This window comes from Marmota flaviventris, chromosome 8 (assembly GCF_047511675.1).
Source record: "Marmota flaviventris isolate mMarFla1 chromosome 8, mMarFla1.hap1, whole genome shotgun sequence".
NCBI lineage: Eukaryota > Metazoa > Chordata > Mammalia > Rodentia > Sciuridae > Marmota > Marmota flaviventris.
In genome coordinates, this window is record NC_092505.1 from 54,253,071 (window position 1) to 54,272,614 (window position 19,544).

Below are 19,544 nucleotides of genomic sequence, written 5' to 3' on the forward strand. Positions count from 1 at the left end.
AAATACAAAATAAACAAAAACCTGAAAAATGAGATGGTATTGTAGCTAAAAATTTTTATGTGTAAAAATTTATCCAAAAGGGCTGAAAGAGACAAATTGTATTACTGGTCATTTTTGTTTTATTTTTGGTATTTAGCTTCACTTGGTTTCTCCTTTGGTTGGCTTTTCCTTTATTGTAGTTCTTCCCTTTGCAGATTTTCATTGTTGTTTTTTATTTCCTCCTCGTAGAATATTTTGCCAAAAATGTTCTGTAGTGCAGGCTTTCTTGCTGTAAATTCTTTTAGCTTTTGTTTGTCATGGAAGGTTTTTATTTCATTGTCAAATTTGAAGCTTAATTTTGCTAGATATAAGATTCTTGGTTGGGATCCATTATCTTTTAGAGCTTGGTATAAGTTGTTCCAGAATCTCCTAGCTTTGAGAATCTGGGTTGAAAAATCTGCTGAGATCCAAATTGGTCTTCCCTTATAGGTAATCTGATTTTTCTCTCTTGTGACCTTTAAAGTTCTATCCTTATTCTATATGCTAGGCATTTTCATTATAATGTGTGTTAATGTAGATCTGTTGTAATTTTGTACATTTGGTGTCCTATAGGCCTCTTGTATTTAATTTTCCAGTTCATTCTTCATGCTTGGGATATTTTCTGCTATTATTTCATTGAAGAGACTTTGTATTCCTTTGGTTCGAATATCTGAACCTTCCTCTATCCCAATAAATCTTAAATTTGGTCTTTTGATGTTATCCCATAATTTTGGATATTCTGTTCATGGTTTCTTACTATCTTCATTATGAGGTCAACTTTATTTTCAAGATGTATATTTTGTCTTCATTGTCAGAGGTCCTTACTTCCAAGTGATCTAGTCTGTTAGGGATGCTATCTATTGAGTTTTTTAATTGGCTTATTGTTTCTTTCATTTCAAGAATTTCTGGTGGGTTTTTTTTTTTTTTTTTTTTTTCAGTATCTTTATCTCTTTCTTGAAGTAATCTCTTGCAACCTATATTTGTACTCTGATCTCTTTGTTGGAGTGATTGAGTTTTGCCTGTATCTGCTCACTTAGGTCGTTCTTTAATTCCCGGATCATTTTAGTTATGTACATTCTGAACTCCTTCTCTGACATTTCACCTACTGTGCTATCTATGGATTCTATTGTTGTAGTATATTGGTTTGTTTGGGGCACTTTCCTCCCTTGTTTTGTCATGATGTCTGTGAGTCTTCCTCTCGCAGTGTAGATCGGAGGTATTACAGCTTCTGCTGTATTGTCTTATAGTGACCCTGCAGGTTACTGATACCTCATTTTTAAGGGAGAGATCAATATTACAGCACTCAGTGTACCCAATGTGCAGCCATATTTCAGCTTCTATTTTTACATTTACAGTTTTGTCACTATAATCAGAAATGATGAGTTCGGTTATCTTTTACCTTTTAGTCAATAGGTTTGCATAATGGTTTACGGTTTCTAATGGTAGAAGGCAGGGGCTGGGGTTTGGCTGAGATGTTTATGAGGTAGGATGTGAGAATATGGAGGTATTAGGTTATATGACAAGTGAGAGGGTAATCCTAAGAAGTTGGATGTTAGGAGAATCAAGAGATAGGCAACCCCACGCAAGACTCCCTGTTACCTCAGCAACAGGATAAATGTTAGCACCCCTGGTAGAGAAATTTCTGGTGCCGCCAGGCCCACAGGGACCTGGTGATGTCTGACCAGGTCCTTATTGTTGTCCTTTGATAGAAGCGTTGATACCCTAATTTCATGCAGTGGTAGCCTCAAGCCTATGTTGGGCTGTGGAGCCATTTTGGCTCCCCAGTCGGGGGGTGGCTCACCGTGTATCTCCTCCGGTCCTCCAGTCGCGGTCGTGGTGGCAGGCCTCTCCTCCGAAACTCCGGGCCGCCAGTGTGGTGGGCCAGCCTCTCCTCTGAATCCTTTTTTTCCCTCTTTTATTGGCGCATTATAATTATACACAACAGTGGGATTTGTTAGACTATATTCATACAATAAAACATACAGAATTTTTACAGATCTACTAAAGAAAAGACAAGCTAAAAGAAAAATAGGAAGAATAGTTGAACAGACAATGCACATATACACACAAAAAAAATGATATAAAAATGGTAGTAAATGTATTGAAAGGGAGCTAAACTTCATCAGTCATCAGGAAAATATCTTAAAATTGCAATTTGGTACTACTTGAACACACCCCAGAATGACTATAGGCAGTGCAGAGTGTTTAGAGATTATTTGGAACTCTCTTGCTGCTGGTAGGCTTGTGAATTGGTACTTCCACTTTGATAAACTATCTAACCTTAAGACTGAGCATGCAAACTCCTATGATTTGTTATTTCCACTCCTAACTATGTGCCTTGTATGATTCTGTATGTATTTTCACCAAAAGACATGTGCAAGAATGTTAAAGCAACATTGTTAGTAATGACCCCCAAACTGTAAACAACCCAGATTTCTATCAACAGTTGAATGTAAATCATGGTATAACCATATTAGACCTACATTGTGGGCTAAATATGACATTGAGTAAAAAGAAGCCAGACACAAAAAAATATACATTGTATGACTCCATTTCCTAAGCAAAGCAAAATTGTAACAGAAATTGGCATAGTGATCACTGATGGAGGGGTTAGAGGTGCTTCTGTCTTCCTTAGAATACTAATTATACGTGTCAACTTTTAAGAAAATTCCTCAGACTGCAATTATGGTTTATGTACTTTTCTGTGGGCATATTGCATTTCAGTAAGTTTATTTGAAAAATATAGTGTAACTTCTGTGTACTTTTGATATGTTTTAAAATTTTTATAATAGAAGGTTAATTAAAAGGGAAAATCTGGGGCTGGGGTTGTAGCTCAGCGGTAGAGCACTCGCCTAGCACATGCGAGGCCCTGGGTTCAATCATCAGCACCACATAAAAAATAAATAAAATAAAGGTATTGTCTCCAACTACAAGTAAAAATATATTTTTTTTAAAAAAAAGGGAGAATCTGTGGTTCTACAAGTCTGTATAGTGGTTATCTTTGAGAGGGTAGCAATCAGATGGGGCCTTAGGCAGCACTTGGGAGGAGCTCATCCTGTTATGTTTCTTGAGTTAGTGGGCTTTGTTAAAAGTTACGTGAACTATGGTTATGATTTATTTACTTTTTCTATGACTCCAATAAAAAAATTACTTGATTAAAATAAAGGAAAAAATTATGAGACAATTTGGATGAAATAAAATTTGCACATTGCTTGTAATTATTGAAGCTAGATAATGGGTACTTGAAGGGTCTTTATTTTCTTGTCTACTTTTTTGTATGTTTGAAAAGATCCCTAACAGTGATTCAAATGAACTGTAGGGACAGAAAGCAGACCTGGAGAAGCAGGGAAGAAATGACAGAGAAGCAGGGGGAGGGATTAGAGAGAGTTATAGGAAACTTGTGTTTTTATGTAAATTAATTGTCATGATTTGGGTGATGCTTGCAAAGTTATATGAATTTGTGAAAACTAACCAAACAGTCATATTGTGTTAAGAAAAAAATCATAAAACTAGGTTCTAACCATCCCAGCGACAGTCATTTTCCGGAGAGAAGATCTAATGATCTTCGTTAATACTCTTTAATACTTCCCAAATGAATCTGTGACTGAGATACCACTTATTATGTTATTGTTCTGCTCCCCTCCCCCTTTTTCTCTTACAAAATAGTGGACACTATCTAATTTCTTAATGGTGAGCTACAGATTAGCTTGTAAAGTGTATACTTGGGGCTGGGCGTATAGCTCTGTGGTAGAGTGTTTGCCTAGCACGTGTGAGGTACTGGTTTCTATCCTCAGCACCACATATAAATAAACAAATTAAAGGTGTTGAGTCCATCCACAACTAAAACTATATTTTTCAAAGTGTATACAGAGGCTGGGGTTGTGGCTTCAGCAGTAAATCGCTCGCCTAGCGCATGTGAGGCCCTGGGTTCGATCCTCAGCACCACATAAAAAAAGTAAATAAATAGAATGATGGTATTATGTCCAACTACAACTAAAGAATAAGTTTTTAAAAAAAAATTTTTTTAAGTATATAGAGGGGCTGGGGCTGGGGCTTGGGCTCAGTAGCAGAGCACTTGCCTAGCATGTGTGAGGCACTGGGTTCGATCCATAGCACTACACACATAAATAAATAAATAAATGAAATAAAGGCGTGCTGTCCATCTACAATAAAAAAATAAAAATAAAAAGTGTATACATATGATCAGAGGGTCCACATTTTGGGACTGCTCTAAAGTAGACTAAAATAGATGAATTTGGTGCAGAAGCATCTTTTTTGAAGAAGAAAGATGGTCATCCAAGGTTCATCCCTGGACCTGGTTTATTATTAGTATCATGACATTGGGCAAAATTTTCATTACCTGGTGAATGGGGATAATTCCCCTCCCCACCCCAGCCATATTGAGGCATACTTAACAAGTAGAAGTTGTATATGGTGTACAGTGTGATTTAAAAAAAATTTTTTTAATTCTAATTAGTTATGCATGATAGCAGAATGCATTTCAATTCATTGTACACAAATAGAGCACAAGTTTTCATTTCTTTGGTTGTACAGAATGTAGTGTCTCACCACTAGTCATACACGTACCTCGGATAGTGATGTTCATCTCATTCCACCATCTTTACTACCCGCAAGCCTCCTTCCATTCCCTTCCTCCCCTTTGATATACATACGCATTGTGAAGTGATTACCAAAATCAAACTAATTAATAATCATTGTCTTACATAGTTACCTTTTTGTGTATATGTTGAGAACACTAAAGATCTACTTTCAGCAGATTTCAAGTACCTAATACATTATTCTTAACTATAGTTACTGTGCAGTACATTAAGTCTGCAGAACTTACCATCGTACAACTGAAAATGTGTATCTTTTGACTGAACTTTCCCCATTTTCCCTACCCCTGACCACACATACCATTCTACTTTCTGTGTATTTGAGTTCTCCTTCTTTATATCTTATATGTAAGATCTTTATCTTTCTGTGCCTAGTTTATTTCACTTAAGATAATGTCCTTAGTGTCATCTCTGTGTTGCAGATGACAAGATCTCCTTTTTTAAAGCTGAATAAAATTCAATTGTATATATATACTTACATAGTAAATTTTTTTTTATCTATTCATCTTTCAGTGGACACTTGGGTTGTTTCCATATCTTGGCTGTTGTGAATAATACTGCTGTGAACATGGTAGTGCAGCTATCTTTTCAGTATACTAATTTCAACTCCTTTGAATCAATGCCCAGAATTGGAATTACTGGGTCATATGGTAGTTCTATTTTTAATTTTGTGAGGAACCCCCATAAGGTTTTCCATTAATGACTGTCCTACATTACAATCTCAGCAACAGTGTACCAAGTACCCTTTTCTCCATATCCTCAAGAACACTTACCATTTGACTGTTTGGTAATAACTATTCTAATAGGTGTGAAGTGATATCTCGTGGTTTTGAATTTCATTTCCTTAATGATTAGTGATGTTGATACCTTTCATGTACTGTTTGGCCTTTTGGATGTCTTCTGTGGGGGAAAAAAATGTATATTCAGGTCTCTTATTTTTTAATTGTGCTGCTGTGTTGTATTACCCTCCCCCTGTGCTGGGGATGGAACCCAAAACCTTACACATGCTAGGCAAGTACTCTACCACTTTATATATTGGTTGTAAGCCCCTTATTGAATATACAGTTTTCAGATATTTTTTCTTTTTCTGTAGGTTGCCTTTTCAGTTTGTTACTTTGTGTCTTTTGCTCTGCAAAACTATTTAGTCCTACTTATTTATTTTTGCTTTTGTTGTCAGTGCTTTTGGAGTCATATCCATAAAATCCTTGCCAAAACCACTGTAAAGGAGCTTTTTTCCTTTCCCTACCCCTCCCCAAGGATTTTTAAGGTTCAGGTTTTATGTTTTTAATCCATTTTGACTTGATTTTTATTGTAAAATTACAAATAATTTTATTTGATACTCAATAAAATTTTAAGCTAAAGATGTGATAAAATAGTTGTTCTAGATTGAGATGTAAATTTCGCCTGTATTTTTTTAAATATTTTTTTAGTTGTAGATGGACACAATACCTTAATTTTATTTGTTTATTTGTAAATACACTGTTTAAAGTGTATTTTTGCATTTTGGAATTTTAATTCATATTTCTTTTTTGTAAGGACACACTGATATTCATATATCCAACCATTTTAACTAATTGGATATTTTACATGGTGCTGGGGATCAAGCCCAGTGCCCCACACATGCTAGGCAAGTGCTCTACCCCTCACTGAGCCACAATCCTGGCCCCTTTACCTATATTTTTAAGGTGACAGTTTAAAAAGTATTGTGCTTGTAGCAGACCACTTTATTGTCTTAGAATATTGTAGTGTTTGTTAGTTCTCTTTATTTATTCAGTTGACAGCCAAATCCAGAAAATGTAGTTGCTTAAATTGTGGCTCATTCTGAGTTATACGGTCTAGATTCTTTGGATTATAGTAGTGTTAATGCTCTGTGCTCAAATTAAAACATCTGAATATATTCCTGAAGTGGAAAAATATATTTCTCACGTGGAAAAATGTTAAGTTGCAGGTAATATGAAAAATTATTGTGGCAGAATAATACATTGTTGTGGGGGATGGCAAAAAGTCAAAAGACCCCTGTTTAGGGCTATGATTAGGTAAAGGATTTTAGTGATGACAAAAGTATCCTTTTGAGAGGTTGGCCCTTCATTGTTAGATACATTAAATAATTAGAAGAGGAAGGAGGCATGTTGGTACACAACTATAGCCCCAGGGACTCCAGAGGCTGAGGTGGGAGGCCAGCCTCAGCAACTTAGCAAGGCCTGTCTCAAAAATCAAACAGAAAGGGCTGAGGATGTAGCTCAACAGTAGAGCGCCCCTTGGGTTCAGTCCCTAGTACAACCAAAAACTAAACAAAAAACAACACAGATGTTTAAACATATTTTATAGGAAATAAAATAAGTTGATAACAGGGGATTCTTTGTTTTTTAGCAGATTCAATATGGAGTCATCTGATTTGGTAACCAACCCCTTGTGTGCTTAATGACGTCTTCACTATTGATCTTGTACTTTAGAGTGATTATTCTCAGGAATTGTCTTGAAAGTTCAGAAATATAGTGATCTGAAATGCTTGAAGTCAGGATAGTGTTTACTTAAACACTGTTTAAAGTGTATTTTTACATTTTGGAATTTTAATTCATATTTCTTTTTTGTAAGGACACACTGATATTCATATATCCAACCATTTTAACTAATTGGATATTTTACATTTAGGTATATTTACAGTAAATTAATAATGTTCCTTTAATTTAGGTCTGTAAGGTCTTCCATCATTGGGACATCAATTATATAGTGTTAAGATATTTAGGTACTTGTACCAACTGAGTGATGATAGAAAAATGAGATGTAGAAATGGTCATGTTTATGTAGTATTCAGCCTACTTCTATAAAAGGAGAGGTTTTGTTGTTGTTTGGTGGTGGTGGGTTTTTGTTTTGTTTTGTTTTGTTTTTGCTTTGTTTTGTTTTTCACATGGTTCCTAGACCAACTCTCAAATCTTTAAAATTGTCATTAGAGTTTTCCTGGGATGTTGATCTTACTCTAGAGGTCACTTATTATTTTCCACTATTATCTGTCCCATAAAGTACAAGTCTAAAATCTAATCTGCAGGAGCCAAGAAACAGTTCTCTTCCTATCATAAGCTATTTCATCCTAAGGAACTCTATCTAGGATGAGACTGCTGTAATCATTTATTTATTCATTCATTTTTTTTATGGTAGCAGGGGTTGAACCCAGGGCCTTCCATGCTAGGCAAGTAGTATACCGCTGAGTTAATCCTCCCAGCCCTAAACCACTTTAAATATTATGGTGGCTATAAATTATAACTTCACAGCTCTACAAAAGAAACCCAGAATTTTTCTCTACTTTCTTTTGGGGGGGAAGTGGTGACCCCAACCTCTTATTTTTTAAAAGTGGGCGAACATTGCTAGTATGTTCAAAATATAGGAGTTAAGTATTTTGCTGCCCTTCATTCTAGGAAAAGAAAATCATTGTATCCTAGAAAGGTAGGTTTTAAAAAATTTGCTACCTTGGAAAATTAGATCTTTCATTAGTTATCTTAGGGCCGCTGGGATTTTTGTCAATTTAGTGTAAATGACATTGAGTGAAATGTCTTCATGGTACTGTGGCAGCTCTACAGTTTTCATTTAATAACCTTATTTGTACTTAATTGGTTGTACTTTAGTCTAAGATGATTTCCTATAGAATGTAATTTTTTTGGATAGTGTATGGTCTCTCTTATTAGTCTGGTAAATAGTCTTTCTAACTTCCTGGAAGAGCTATATGCCAAAGATACTCCCATGTTCTTTAAAGTTATAAGCAAAATTATTGGGTCTGTGGTTACTAAATCATTTCATTTTTTTCCTAAGTTTATTGTGTATCGTACGCGTGTTCTCATTTGAGATGTATGATTCAGTCACTGGGTTATAGCTATAATCAACATGTAAATATAATGCTAATCATTTGTTGTCAATCTCTTACCTTCTTTCTTTTGTTTAGGGTAGCGGGTGGCACCCAGGGCTCACTACCACTGAGCTTCATCCCCAGCACTTTTATTTTTAATTTTGAGACAGATCTCGGCTAAATTTGCAATCCACCTGCCTCAGTCTCCCAAATTGCTGGGATTATAGGTGTGCTCTACCATGCCTTGCAACTTCTTCATTTCTATTGTTAATTGTTTATTGAGCTCTTATAATATTCCAGACTTTATTCTCAATTTGCTCTTTTCATGAGTTATCTAATTTAATGTTTGGTTCTGTGATATTTTATATTAATATTTCTACTTTGCAGATAAGAATATCAGTTTTGAAGAGTTTATATAATACATATAATTTCTCACAGTTAAATGCTGAGACCAGCATTAAAAACCAGCTAATCTGGCTCTAAAATCTGCACTCTTAAGTACTTTTCTGTTTCTTTTTTGTTAGTATAGTATTTATTTTACTTGAAAACTTTCTGTCCTTTTTAATGATTTAAAAGTCATATCAAGTTTTATGACTTAACAAAAGTACGTCATAAACCTCTGTTGTCAAGTAGTATTACTAAACCAAATGAACTTTGTCATAGATATCATCATGAATATTTTTGACTAGACTATGAAAATTTCTACTTAAATTCTCATTAATAAAGAAAGATAAAACATTTTTGACTGTTAAATACTTTACATTCACTATCATAATCATGAACTAATTTGGAGAAATTTTGTGGAGGAGTTAAGGAGAAAATGATGTTAGAGATAAGGTGAAGCAGGCCAGTTTAGGAATTAAAAGAACACCACTTTGATTAGAGCTGAGGAATTAGTTGGGCAAATTGTAAAGAAAGATCAGGCACAAGAGAAAGGCAGAATCCAGGTGATAATGCCACTCAGTTTTTATTTTATCCTAAGAACTTTAGACCACTGAAAGGCTTTAAACATAATCACATTTACTTATATTAACAGAAGATGACTAATAGTGTGGAATTAGGAGAAGAAAGCAGATCCCAGAGAGACTACAATTTAAAAGGATGTTATAGTTCAGACCAGGAGATGATGGTATCTTGAACTTGAGTGATAACAGTGGAAATAGAGAGAAGTGGGCTGATTTGACAGGCATTTAGTAAGCAGAATCAGTAGGACCTATTAATTGGTTGAATATGCAGAGAGAAGGTAAAGCAGAGAAAAGTCATATAGGCTCCTGGCTCACATAACTAGGTAGATAACCTTGCCACTTGTGACCTTTGTCTCACCATGTTATTGCTTTCCTTCAACCCAGCTGCAGGTTGAAGATCACAAGTTAGTGCAAGATATAATGTATTTGAGATCTGTGTCATAGAAGTGGATATATTAAATAGGCACTTTGGATGTGTGGATCTGGAGCTCAGATTGAGAGTAATGAAAGCCATGGAAATAGGTGAGCTTCCCTTCTTTCCAAAGAATATAGAATGAGAAAAGCAGAAAGCCTACAAAGAAGTCTTCAACATTTGGAGGGAGGAGGGTGAGCTGAAAAGAGTACTATGAAGGAACAGTCAGGAGAAGTTGAAGAAGTATGGATGTCATAGAAGCCAAGGGCAAAGTGAGTTTCAGGAAAAAGAAAGAGATCACTTGAATGTCATTGAGAGGACTAGTGAAGTGATGAAAGAGATTTGGTTTTATTAATGACCTAAAGGGGATTTACAAGAACCAAGATTGGAATGGTGTGAAGAGTGGGAGAAAAGGGTTAGTTGAAACTGTCAAAAATCAGATTTAATGTTAAGCCACAGTGAGCTAGATTATGCATAAAGCTTAGATCCTCATAACTTTTTTAAAAATATTTATTTTTCAGTTTTCGGTGGACACAACATCTTTGTAATTTTATTTTTTATGTGGTGCTAATGATCGAACCCAGGCAAGCGTGTTACTGCTTGAGCCACATCCCCAGCCCCCTCATAACTTTTTTATATATAATTTACCCTAATGATCACAGTTATGAATATCTGAAGCTAGGTACTTTATAAAGAAAAGAGGTTTTTTTTTTTTTTATTTTGGAGGCTGAAAATTCAACTGATGTAGCCCCATTAATTCAGCCTTTGGTGAGGACTTGTTTGGCTTTGCAACTTCTTCATTTCTATTGTTAATTGTTTATTGAGCTCTTATAATATTCCAGACTTTATTCTCAATTTGCTGCTTTTCATGAGTTATCTAATTTAATGTTTGGTTCTGTGATATTTTATATTAATATTTCCACTTTGCAGATGAGAATATCAGTTTTGAAGATAACTGTAATAATTATTACAGATGGCATCATGGCAGGAATGTGAGAGGGAAGCCAGAACAACTATGGAGAGGCCAGTTTTGCTGTTTTGTAAGCCCCCTTGTAAGAAGTAGTCAGGGTCCCAAGAGAACTACTATCACATCCTTTAAAGGACAGTGCTCTCAGTACTTCTCACTGGGATCCATCTCTTTAATCCACATCACTTCCCAGTACTATCACAGTGAGGACCAAGCTCCCACTCCATGGTGAACCCTTGGGGGATTCGCTCAAACCATATTGAAATCATAGCAGTTACCCATCTGTTATAGAAAGAATTTTTCACCCATAGAAAACTGTTTATATGCAGTGTCAAAGTTACCAGGGAAAAACAGCACAGTGGGGGATTTAGTGGATAATCATTAGAAGAGAAACTCTACGGCCTTTGAGTATTAGAAAATTACCATTTGTGGGACACATTGGGATGTTTTTCTCACCATGTTATTACTTTCCTGAATGCTTAAAAAATATATACTTCTTGCTACTTTTTTTTTAAAATTTATTTTTGTGTGGTGCTGAGGATCGAACCCAGTGCTTCACACACGCTAGGCAACTGAGCAACAACCCCAGCCCTCTTGCTACTCTTCAAGTTTTTTCCTGTTAATCTTAAAATTACTATATAGATTGTCTTCATTTTTCAGTGGAAGCACTTAGACCCCCAAAAGGAAAAATAAAAAAGGATTTTCTTCCAAAAGAAATTTAGATGTTTTTATTTTTCTTAAGGCAAATAGGCAACAGTTATTTTACTTTCATTTGCATTCAAAAGTAAGAAACATTCAAAGTACCCAAGCCAGGGACAAGATACAGAATCCATTATCACTACTACTTTTTCATACAGTGCCAGAGAAAGTAGATAAGAGAGGGAAAGAAAAATGGGAAAAGAAAAGCTGAACTTTTCAATCAGTAGTCCTGGAAAAACTAGATTGCCATCTAGAAACCATTCAAACCTCCCATTCTGCCTCAAGATGACTTCCATATATCAGATGAAATGTTAAAAAAAAAAAAAGCAGCAGAAGCAGCTGTAAGTACATATGTAAAAATGTGGATAGGAGTAAGGAAGTCCTTTCTAAATAATACTGAGAATCCAATATCCATCAAGGAGAAGATTGACACATTCAGCTGTGTAAAAATTTAACAATTTTTATTTCATCTCCACCATTCAAGGGGGTATAGAAAGGCTAGAAAAAACCTAGAACTCAAAAACAAAAGATCACCCTCCTTAGTAAAACCTTTACAAGTCTTCAAGAAAAAGACTGACAGCCTACCACAAAATTGGATGAAGGTATGAGTGAATAGTTCATAGAAACTGAATAAGATATAAGATGGTTTGACCTCAAGCTGAGATCATGTTTTCAGGTTAGGTATATAGTTATCAAAAAGTTGGACAACATAGTAGTGTATGGTGATGTTATAGGGAAATAGTTTTGCTGATAGAGGATATAGATTGATAATGTCTCCTGTGGAGGGAGAACAATTTGATAATATATTTGATAATATATTTCAGAATTATAAATATATTTATTATTTGATCAAGAATTGTTTCTAGGAGTTTATCATCCAAATATAATAAAAGAAAGAATTTCTAATTTATATACTTTGGGTGGTACCAATTGTGTGCTTATGCAATATTTAAAAAAAATATTTTTGGTTGTAGATGGACACAATACCTGTATTTTATGTGTGCTGAGGCTTGAACCCAGTGCTTCACACATGCTAGGCAAGCACTTGACCACTGAGCTACAGCCCCAGCCCTTATACTGTATTTTTAAAATCATAATCTTTTTTTTTTAATATTTATTTTTTAGTTGTAGTTGGACACAATGCCTTTATTTAACTTATTTATTTTTATGTGGTGCTGAGGATCAAACTCAGGGTCCTGCACGTGCTTTACTGCTGAGCCACAACCCCAGCCCCTTAAAAATCATAACTTTATTGAGATAAAATTCACAGTATCAGAAAAACCCATCTATTTAAAGTATGCAGTTCAGCAGTTTTTAGTATCTTACAGAGTTGTACTATCACTATATAAATTTTAGAACACTGTCATCACCCCCAAAAGAAAACCCATACCTATTAGCATTCACCTTTATTGCCCACTTCCTCTCAGCTCAAGGCAACCATTAATTTGCTTTCTGTCAGTATGATCTGCTCATTCTGGACATGTTGTAGCATGTATCTTATTCCTTTTTTTTTAGCTGAATAATGCACACATGGATCCAACTGGTGGATATTTGGACTGTTTCTACTTTTTGGCTATTGTAAATAATGCTGTATTTTAATTAATACTTGTGTACAATGCTTATGAGGGCTTAAGTATTTAGTTCTCTTGGTTATAAGCCTAGGAATAGAATCGCTGGGTCATATGGTAGCTATAACATTTTTTTTTTTTTTTAAAGAGAGAGTGAGAGAGGAGAGAGAGAGAGAGAATTTTAATATTTATTTTTTAGTTATCGGCGGATACAACATCTTTGTTTTGTATGTGGTGCTGAGGATCGAACCCGGGCCGCACGCATGCCAGGCGAGTGTGCTACCACTTGAGCCACATCCCCAGCCCAGCTATAACATTTTGATGGCTTGCAAAACTGTTTTCCACAGTAATCATACTATTTCATAATCATAACAGCCATCTACAACCCAGTGCTAATACTTGTTACTATTTTAGCCATCCCTAGTAGGTTTGAAACCATTGTGGTTTTGATTTATATTTTACTAAATAATTATGATGTTGAGCATCTTTTTATATGCTAATTGGTCATTTTTACATCTTTTCTTATACAAAGAGCTGTTTTATATTCTCAATTATATCCCTTATCAAATATATGATTCATAAATTGTCCCATTCTGAGTTGTCTTTTCACTTTTAAAAAAATGATTGCATGGAATTTTATTATTTGAATCATTTTAAACTGTACAATGTAATAGCATTAAGCAAATTTATAAGGTTATGTAAACAAACAACCTCTGTAATCAAGCCCAGGCACTTGTTGTATGCCTGTGAGTCCATCTATTCCCCAGACTGAGTCAGGAGGATTGTAAATATGAAGCCAGCCTGGGCAGCATAACAAGACTCCATCTCAGAAAGTGACAAAAAAAAAAAAAAAAAAAAACAACAACAACAAACAAACAAAAAATCCAGCCTTCAGAAACTTTACAACCATTAAACAGTAACATCCCCTCGATGCCTCCCCTGGTTCCTGTGCCACTGGTCTATTTTCAGTGTTTCTGAATTTGCCTATTCTATATCCGTCATATAAGTAGACTCGGTCCCTGTTTATCCTTTTCGTATCTGACTTCTTTCTCTTTGCAAAATATCTTCAAGGTTTATCCCATGTTTGTAGGTAGTATGTATCAGGATTTCATTTTTACAACTGAATACTGTTCCATTGTTTGTACCCATCACATTTTTCTCCCTATTTAAGTTGATCGACAGTGGCTTGCTTCACCTTTTATCTGTTTTGAATAATGCTGTGATATATTTTGGTATACAGGTATCTGTTTGAGTTCCTGTTTTTAATTCTTTTGAAAATATACTTAGGAATAGAATTTTTGTGTCATGTGATAGGTCTTTGAGGAATTGCCATAGTTTCCCACAATAGCAAACATTTTTTGCAGGGCGAGGTAAGGATAGTGTCCTTTGAAGCACAAGTTTTAACTTTGATGAAGTTCATTTATTTTTTTGTTTGGTTATTGTGTTTTGGTATCATACCTGAAAAACCATTGCCTAGCCAAGGTCATGAAGATCATTCCTGTGTTTTATTCTGTTGTTTTAATAGTTTTGGTCCTAACATTAAGGCCTATGATACATTTTGAGGTATTTTTATTTATGATGTGAGGTAGGAGGCATCTTCTTCGTTCTTTTGCATGTGAGTATTAAGTTGTCCAAGCATATTTGTTGAAAACACTATTCTTTCTCCATTGAATTGCCTTGGCACCTTTTTAAAAAATATTTTTTAAATTGTTGATGGACCTTTATTTATTAATTTATTTATATGTGGTGCTGAGAATTGAACTCACACATGCTAGGCAAGTGCTCTACCACTGAGCCACAACCCCAGCCTGCCTTGGCACCTCTTTTTTTTTTTTTTTTTAAGTTGTGGTGCTGAGGATTGAACCCAGGGTCTCACATGAGTTAGTTAAATGCTCTACCAATGAGCTACAACCCCAGCCCTCGCCTTGGCACCTTTTTAGAAAACCACTTGACCATAAATGTAAAGGTTTTCCTCCAGACTCTAAACTCCATTTCTTTTGTATTTGTTTGTTTGTTGCTTTTGTTGTGCTAGGGATTGAACCAGGACTTCATATATGCTAGTGCTCTACCACTAAGCCACACCCGAGCCCACTCAGTTCCATTTCTTAATACATATCTGTCCTTAAGCCATTACAACATTACCTTGATTATGTGGTTTTTAAAAATTGTTTTTGGATGTGAGTTTTAGTATAAGGTTGTGAATTTCTACTTTGAATCTTCTGCTCAGTTTGAGGAATGTTACCATCTTAACAATGTTGTCTTCTAGTCTACAAATATTAGGCAGATTTAATTGAATTTTAATCAACATACTCATTTTCTCTTGTATCCTTTCTTGCTTTTGATAAATGATTTAAGTTCTAACCTAATGATCTCTATCATCTACATTCTGTATTTTAAAATGTGCACCTTTTCTTACTTCTTTCCAACATTATCTGTTCCTTCTTGGTTCTTTGGAATCTTATTCCTTTGATTATTCACTGTAATAATTCAATTTTAGTTCAGTTTTTCTTCTACACTGATTCCTTTGCCTTCAGCTTTGTCTCCTTTTCTTTAACAATGTATTCTTGAATGGATTACTTTATTATTTCCCATCTCATTTCTCATTCCATTTCTTCCAAACTTCCTGAATAAGTATTCTCCTCTCCAGACTTCTACTGTATTAATTATTTGGTGTGCAAGTTCCTTAACTTTTCTGGGCTTCAGTATTTCTTTAATGTGAATTAGTCTAGATTAATTGGTAAAGCTTTCTAACCTCTAACCTCTGGACCCTTGGAATGTTTCCTTGGAGTCCCAGTATATCAAAGTGAGCTACTCTGCAACTGAATTTGCTTAATAAGCATTGAACCTTTTGCCATATCAGCAGCAGTGCATGGGAGCCTCTATGGAACCTGCAAGAGCACAATTTGAAAGCCACCGGAAAGTCTCTTTTTCCCTAAAATTTGGTAACTCTGTAGCAGTTACAGAAGTTACAACCTTGTAAGTTTTAACTATTTTGTCCCATTGTCCCAGATAAGAAATACATATAGAGGCTGGAGTTGTGGCTCAGTGGTAGAATGCTTGCCTAGCATGCATGAGGCACTTGGTTCGATTCTCAGCACCACATATAAGCAATTAAATAAATAAAGGCCATTCAATGACTAATAAAAATTTTAAAAAAGAAACACATATAAAACCTTAAATATAGTATGTAATATGTAATTCCATAATAACAATAATAATTATAAAATTATGTTAATTAACAGACAACATACAAACTCAGATTATGAATTACAACCTATTTTAATGCACCTGTGTTGATTTTGTTGAAATAGGCATAGAATTGAAAACTTGGGACTTACCAGGTTATATAATTTACTTGTTGCCGAATTAAATTCTATTCTTAGGCACCATTTCTCCTGGACATCAAACAGTATCTAAAAACAGTTAGCAGCTCTGTTATTCTTCCAGAAATTTTCTTTCTGTGGAATTTTAACTTCAGGTGCTATTTCACTTAGATTCCTAACATTTCCAAAAAGCTTTTCCAAATCATAACAACTCATAATAACATTTTTCTCACTGGTAATTCACTGTAGTAATCATTTGTTTGGCACCTAAAGATAACAGAAGGTATTTTGAGCTACCTAAATATAATTTAAGTCTAAGGAAGCATAATATGGTAAAAAATAGAAATGTATGAAATAATTATTGAGTTGTAAGTAATAAGTGCCGTAGGAGTTGTTTTAATGGAGTTCTGTGGAAATTCAGGAAGAAGGAGCAAAGTATCCCATAGGAGATTGATTTGGTCTCATTGGGAGGGTGATGTCTGAACACTTAGTGGGCATTCCTGACTGAAGGAGCAGCATGGATCAAGGTGAAAGTAGGAAGTGTGACAATTCACAATAGCTAGACTGTAGAACCAATTTAGATGCCCTTCAATAGATGAATGGATTAAAAAAATGTGGCATTTATACACAATGGAGTATTACTCAGCACTAAAAAATGACAAAATCATGGAATTTGCAGGGAAATGGATGGCATTAGAGCAGATTATGCTAAGTGAAGCTAGCCAATCCCTAAAAAACAAATGCCAAATGTCTTCTTTGATATAAAGAGAGCAACTAAAAACAGAGCAGGGAGGAAGAGCATGAGAAAAAGATTAACATTAAACAGGGACGAGAGGTGGGAGGGAAAGGGAGAGAGAAGGGAAATTGCATGGAAATGGAAGGAGATCCTCATTGTTATACAAAATTACATATAAGAGGATGTGAGGGGAAAGGGAAAAAAAATCAAGGGAGAGAAATGAATTACAGTAGATGGGGTAGAGAGAGAAGATGGGAGGGGAGGGGAGGGGAGGGGGGATAGTAGAGGATAGGAAAGATAGCAGAATACAACAGTCACTAGTATGGCAATATGTAAAAAAGTGGATGTGTAACCGATGTGATTCTTCAATCTGTAAAAATGGGAGTTCATAACCCACTTGAATCAAATGTATGAAATATGATATGTCAAGAGCTTTGTAATGTTTTGAACAACCAATAAAAAAAAAGAAAGAAAGTAGGAAGTGTGAGATGGTAGATATTTTGACTGAAGGACAAAGTTAAGAAGGGAAACAGGGTAATGTAAAAGTTGTAAAAATAAACCAGAGCTTGATATAGTTTTATGTGTTGTCATTTTATAATATGTGTATCGTGTTTTTCCAATTATTCTATAAACTCTTGGAAAACAAGTAGCATGTCTGATATTTTTAATGTCCCACAGCAGGGCTGTGGGTAAAGGAGCAGTATTCAGTCAAATTTTATTAAGCATATGATAGGTAGAAACAGCAGTTTCCCGAACAAGTATTATATCAGCAAAAACTATTTATAATGAAGGGAAGGGAGAAGAGATGGGAATAGGAAAGATAGTAGAATGCATTGGACATAATTTTCCTATATGTTCATATGTGAATACATGACCAGTGTAATTCCTCTACATCATGTACAACCACAAGAATGGAAAGTTATGCTTCATGTGTGTATAATATGTCAAAATACATTCTACTGTCAGGTATAACTAAAAAGAAGAAACATTATAGCGTTTTTTAAAAATTTTTATCAGTGAAAACTATAGAACTCCATAGTAATGGTATCTTATAGCTTAAAAGTTCTTAAGGAATTAAGGGATGGGGGTAGAGCAGTTGAATGTATAATTAACAGTACTCAATTTATAATTCATCCCCAGATGACAAGAAATGCTGGTTTTAGTTGAGAAAAAGAATAAATATAGCCAGGCATGGTGGCACATGCCTATAATCCCAGTGACTTGGAGGCTAAAGCAGGACAATCACTATCTCAAGTTCAGTTCAAGTCCTACCTCAATATAGTGAAAATAGTGAAATCCTGTCTCAATATTTTAAAAATATAAAAAATAAAAAAAAGTTGGGGAATGTAGCTCAGTGGTAAAGCACCTCTGGGTTCAATCCCCAGTACCTACCTTCCCGCCAAAAAGAATCAGTATAAACAGACCTTACTTTTGGGGCTGAGGCCGTAGCTCAGTGGTAAAGTGCTTGCTTCGCATGTGTGAGGCACTGGGTTCCATCCTCAGCGCCACATAAAAATAAATAAAGATACTGTATGTTCATCTACAACTAAATAAATATTTAAAAAAACAAAAAACAAACCTTACTTTTGAAATTTGGTCTCTAAGCTTGTTTTATGTCTTAATGTTTTTTAAATTTTTTTATAGTTGTCAATAGATTTTATTTTATTTATTTATACGCGATGCTGAGAATCAAACCCAGTGCCTCACTCACACATACTAGGCAAGCACTCTACCACTGAGCCACAGCCACAGCCACAGCCCTTACATTAGATTTTAAAGAGTATTTTCCGAGGGTTTATATTTTCATTTAACCACAAATGTTTCTAAAATAGATTAAGAATTAAGAAGCTGTACCTAAGAATGATATTAGACTCTGCATGAATAACATTTTTTAAAGTTCTAATATATTATTTTAAATGATTTAAAAAGAAAGATAAGAAATTATCAACTACTCTGCTGAAAGAATGTCCATATTGCTATAAATTTCTTGTTCTCCAGGTCATTCTAGAGATTATGTTCTATGCACACATAACAGAAGGGAGGAAAATTGAGTATCCCTGCTTTCAGCTTTTAGAATAGGGAGCACTTTTTATCATTTGAAAAGAGTGAATTATCATAACTATCAAAGGATATTTAGAGTTTCTTATTGCAAAGTAATTCATTATTTTACAATATTTGTTTTGTTTTAAACTTTCTATCATGTACTAGGTGAAAAACCATTTCGCTGTGATGAATGTGGTATGAGATTCATACAAAAATACCATATGGAAAGGCATAAGAGAACTCACAGTGGAGAAAAACCTTACCAGTGTGAATACTGTTTACAGGTAAGATAGATAGTTTGCAATTGTTCTATCCTTATTAAGTTATAAAATCTAAGAAATTAGAAAATGCTGTTTACT

General features: G+C 34.8%; 1 protein-coding gene across 9 annotated transcripts in view; it reads left to right on the forward strand.

The window, feature by feature from the left end:
* Znf148 (zinc finger protein 148) overlaps positions 1 to 19,544 on the forward strand; it is a 149,655-nt gene that overhangs the window by 121,580 nt on the left and 8,531 nt on the right. For all 9 annotated transcript variants that reach the window (XM_071615258.1, XM_071615254.1, XM_071615259.1 and 6 more), the window contains one exon: positions 19,351 to 19,469. In XM_071615258.1, coding sequence (XP_071471359.1) covers positions 19,351 to 19,469 — 119 coding nt within the window. The remainder of the gene's footprint in view (positions 1 to 19,350; positions 19,470 to 19,544) is intronic.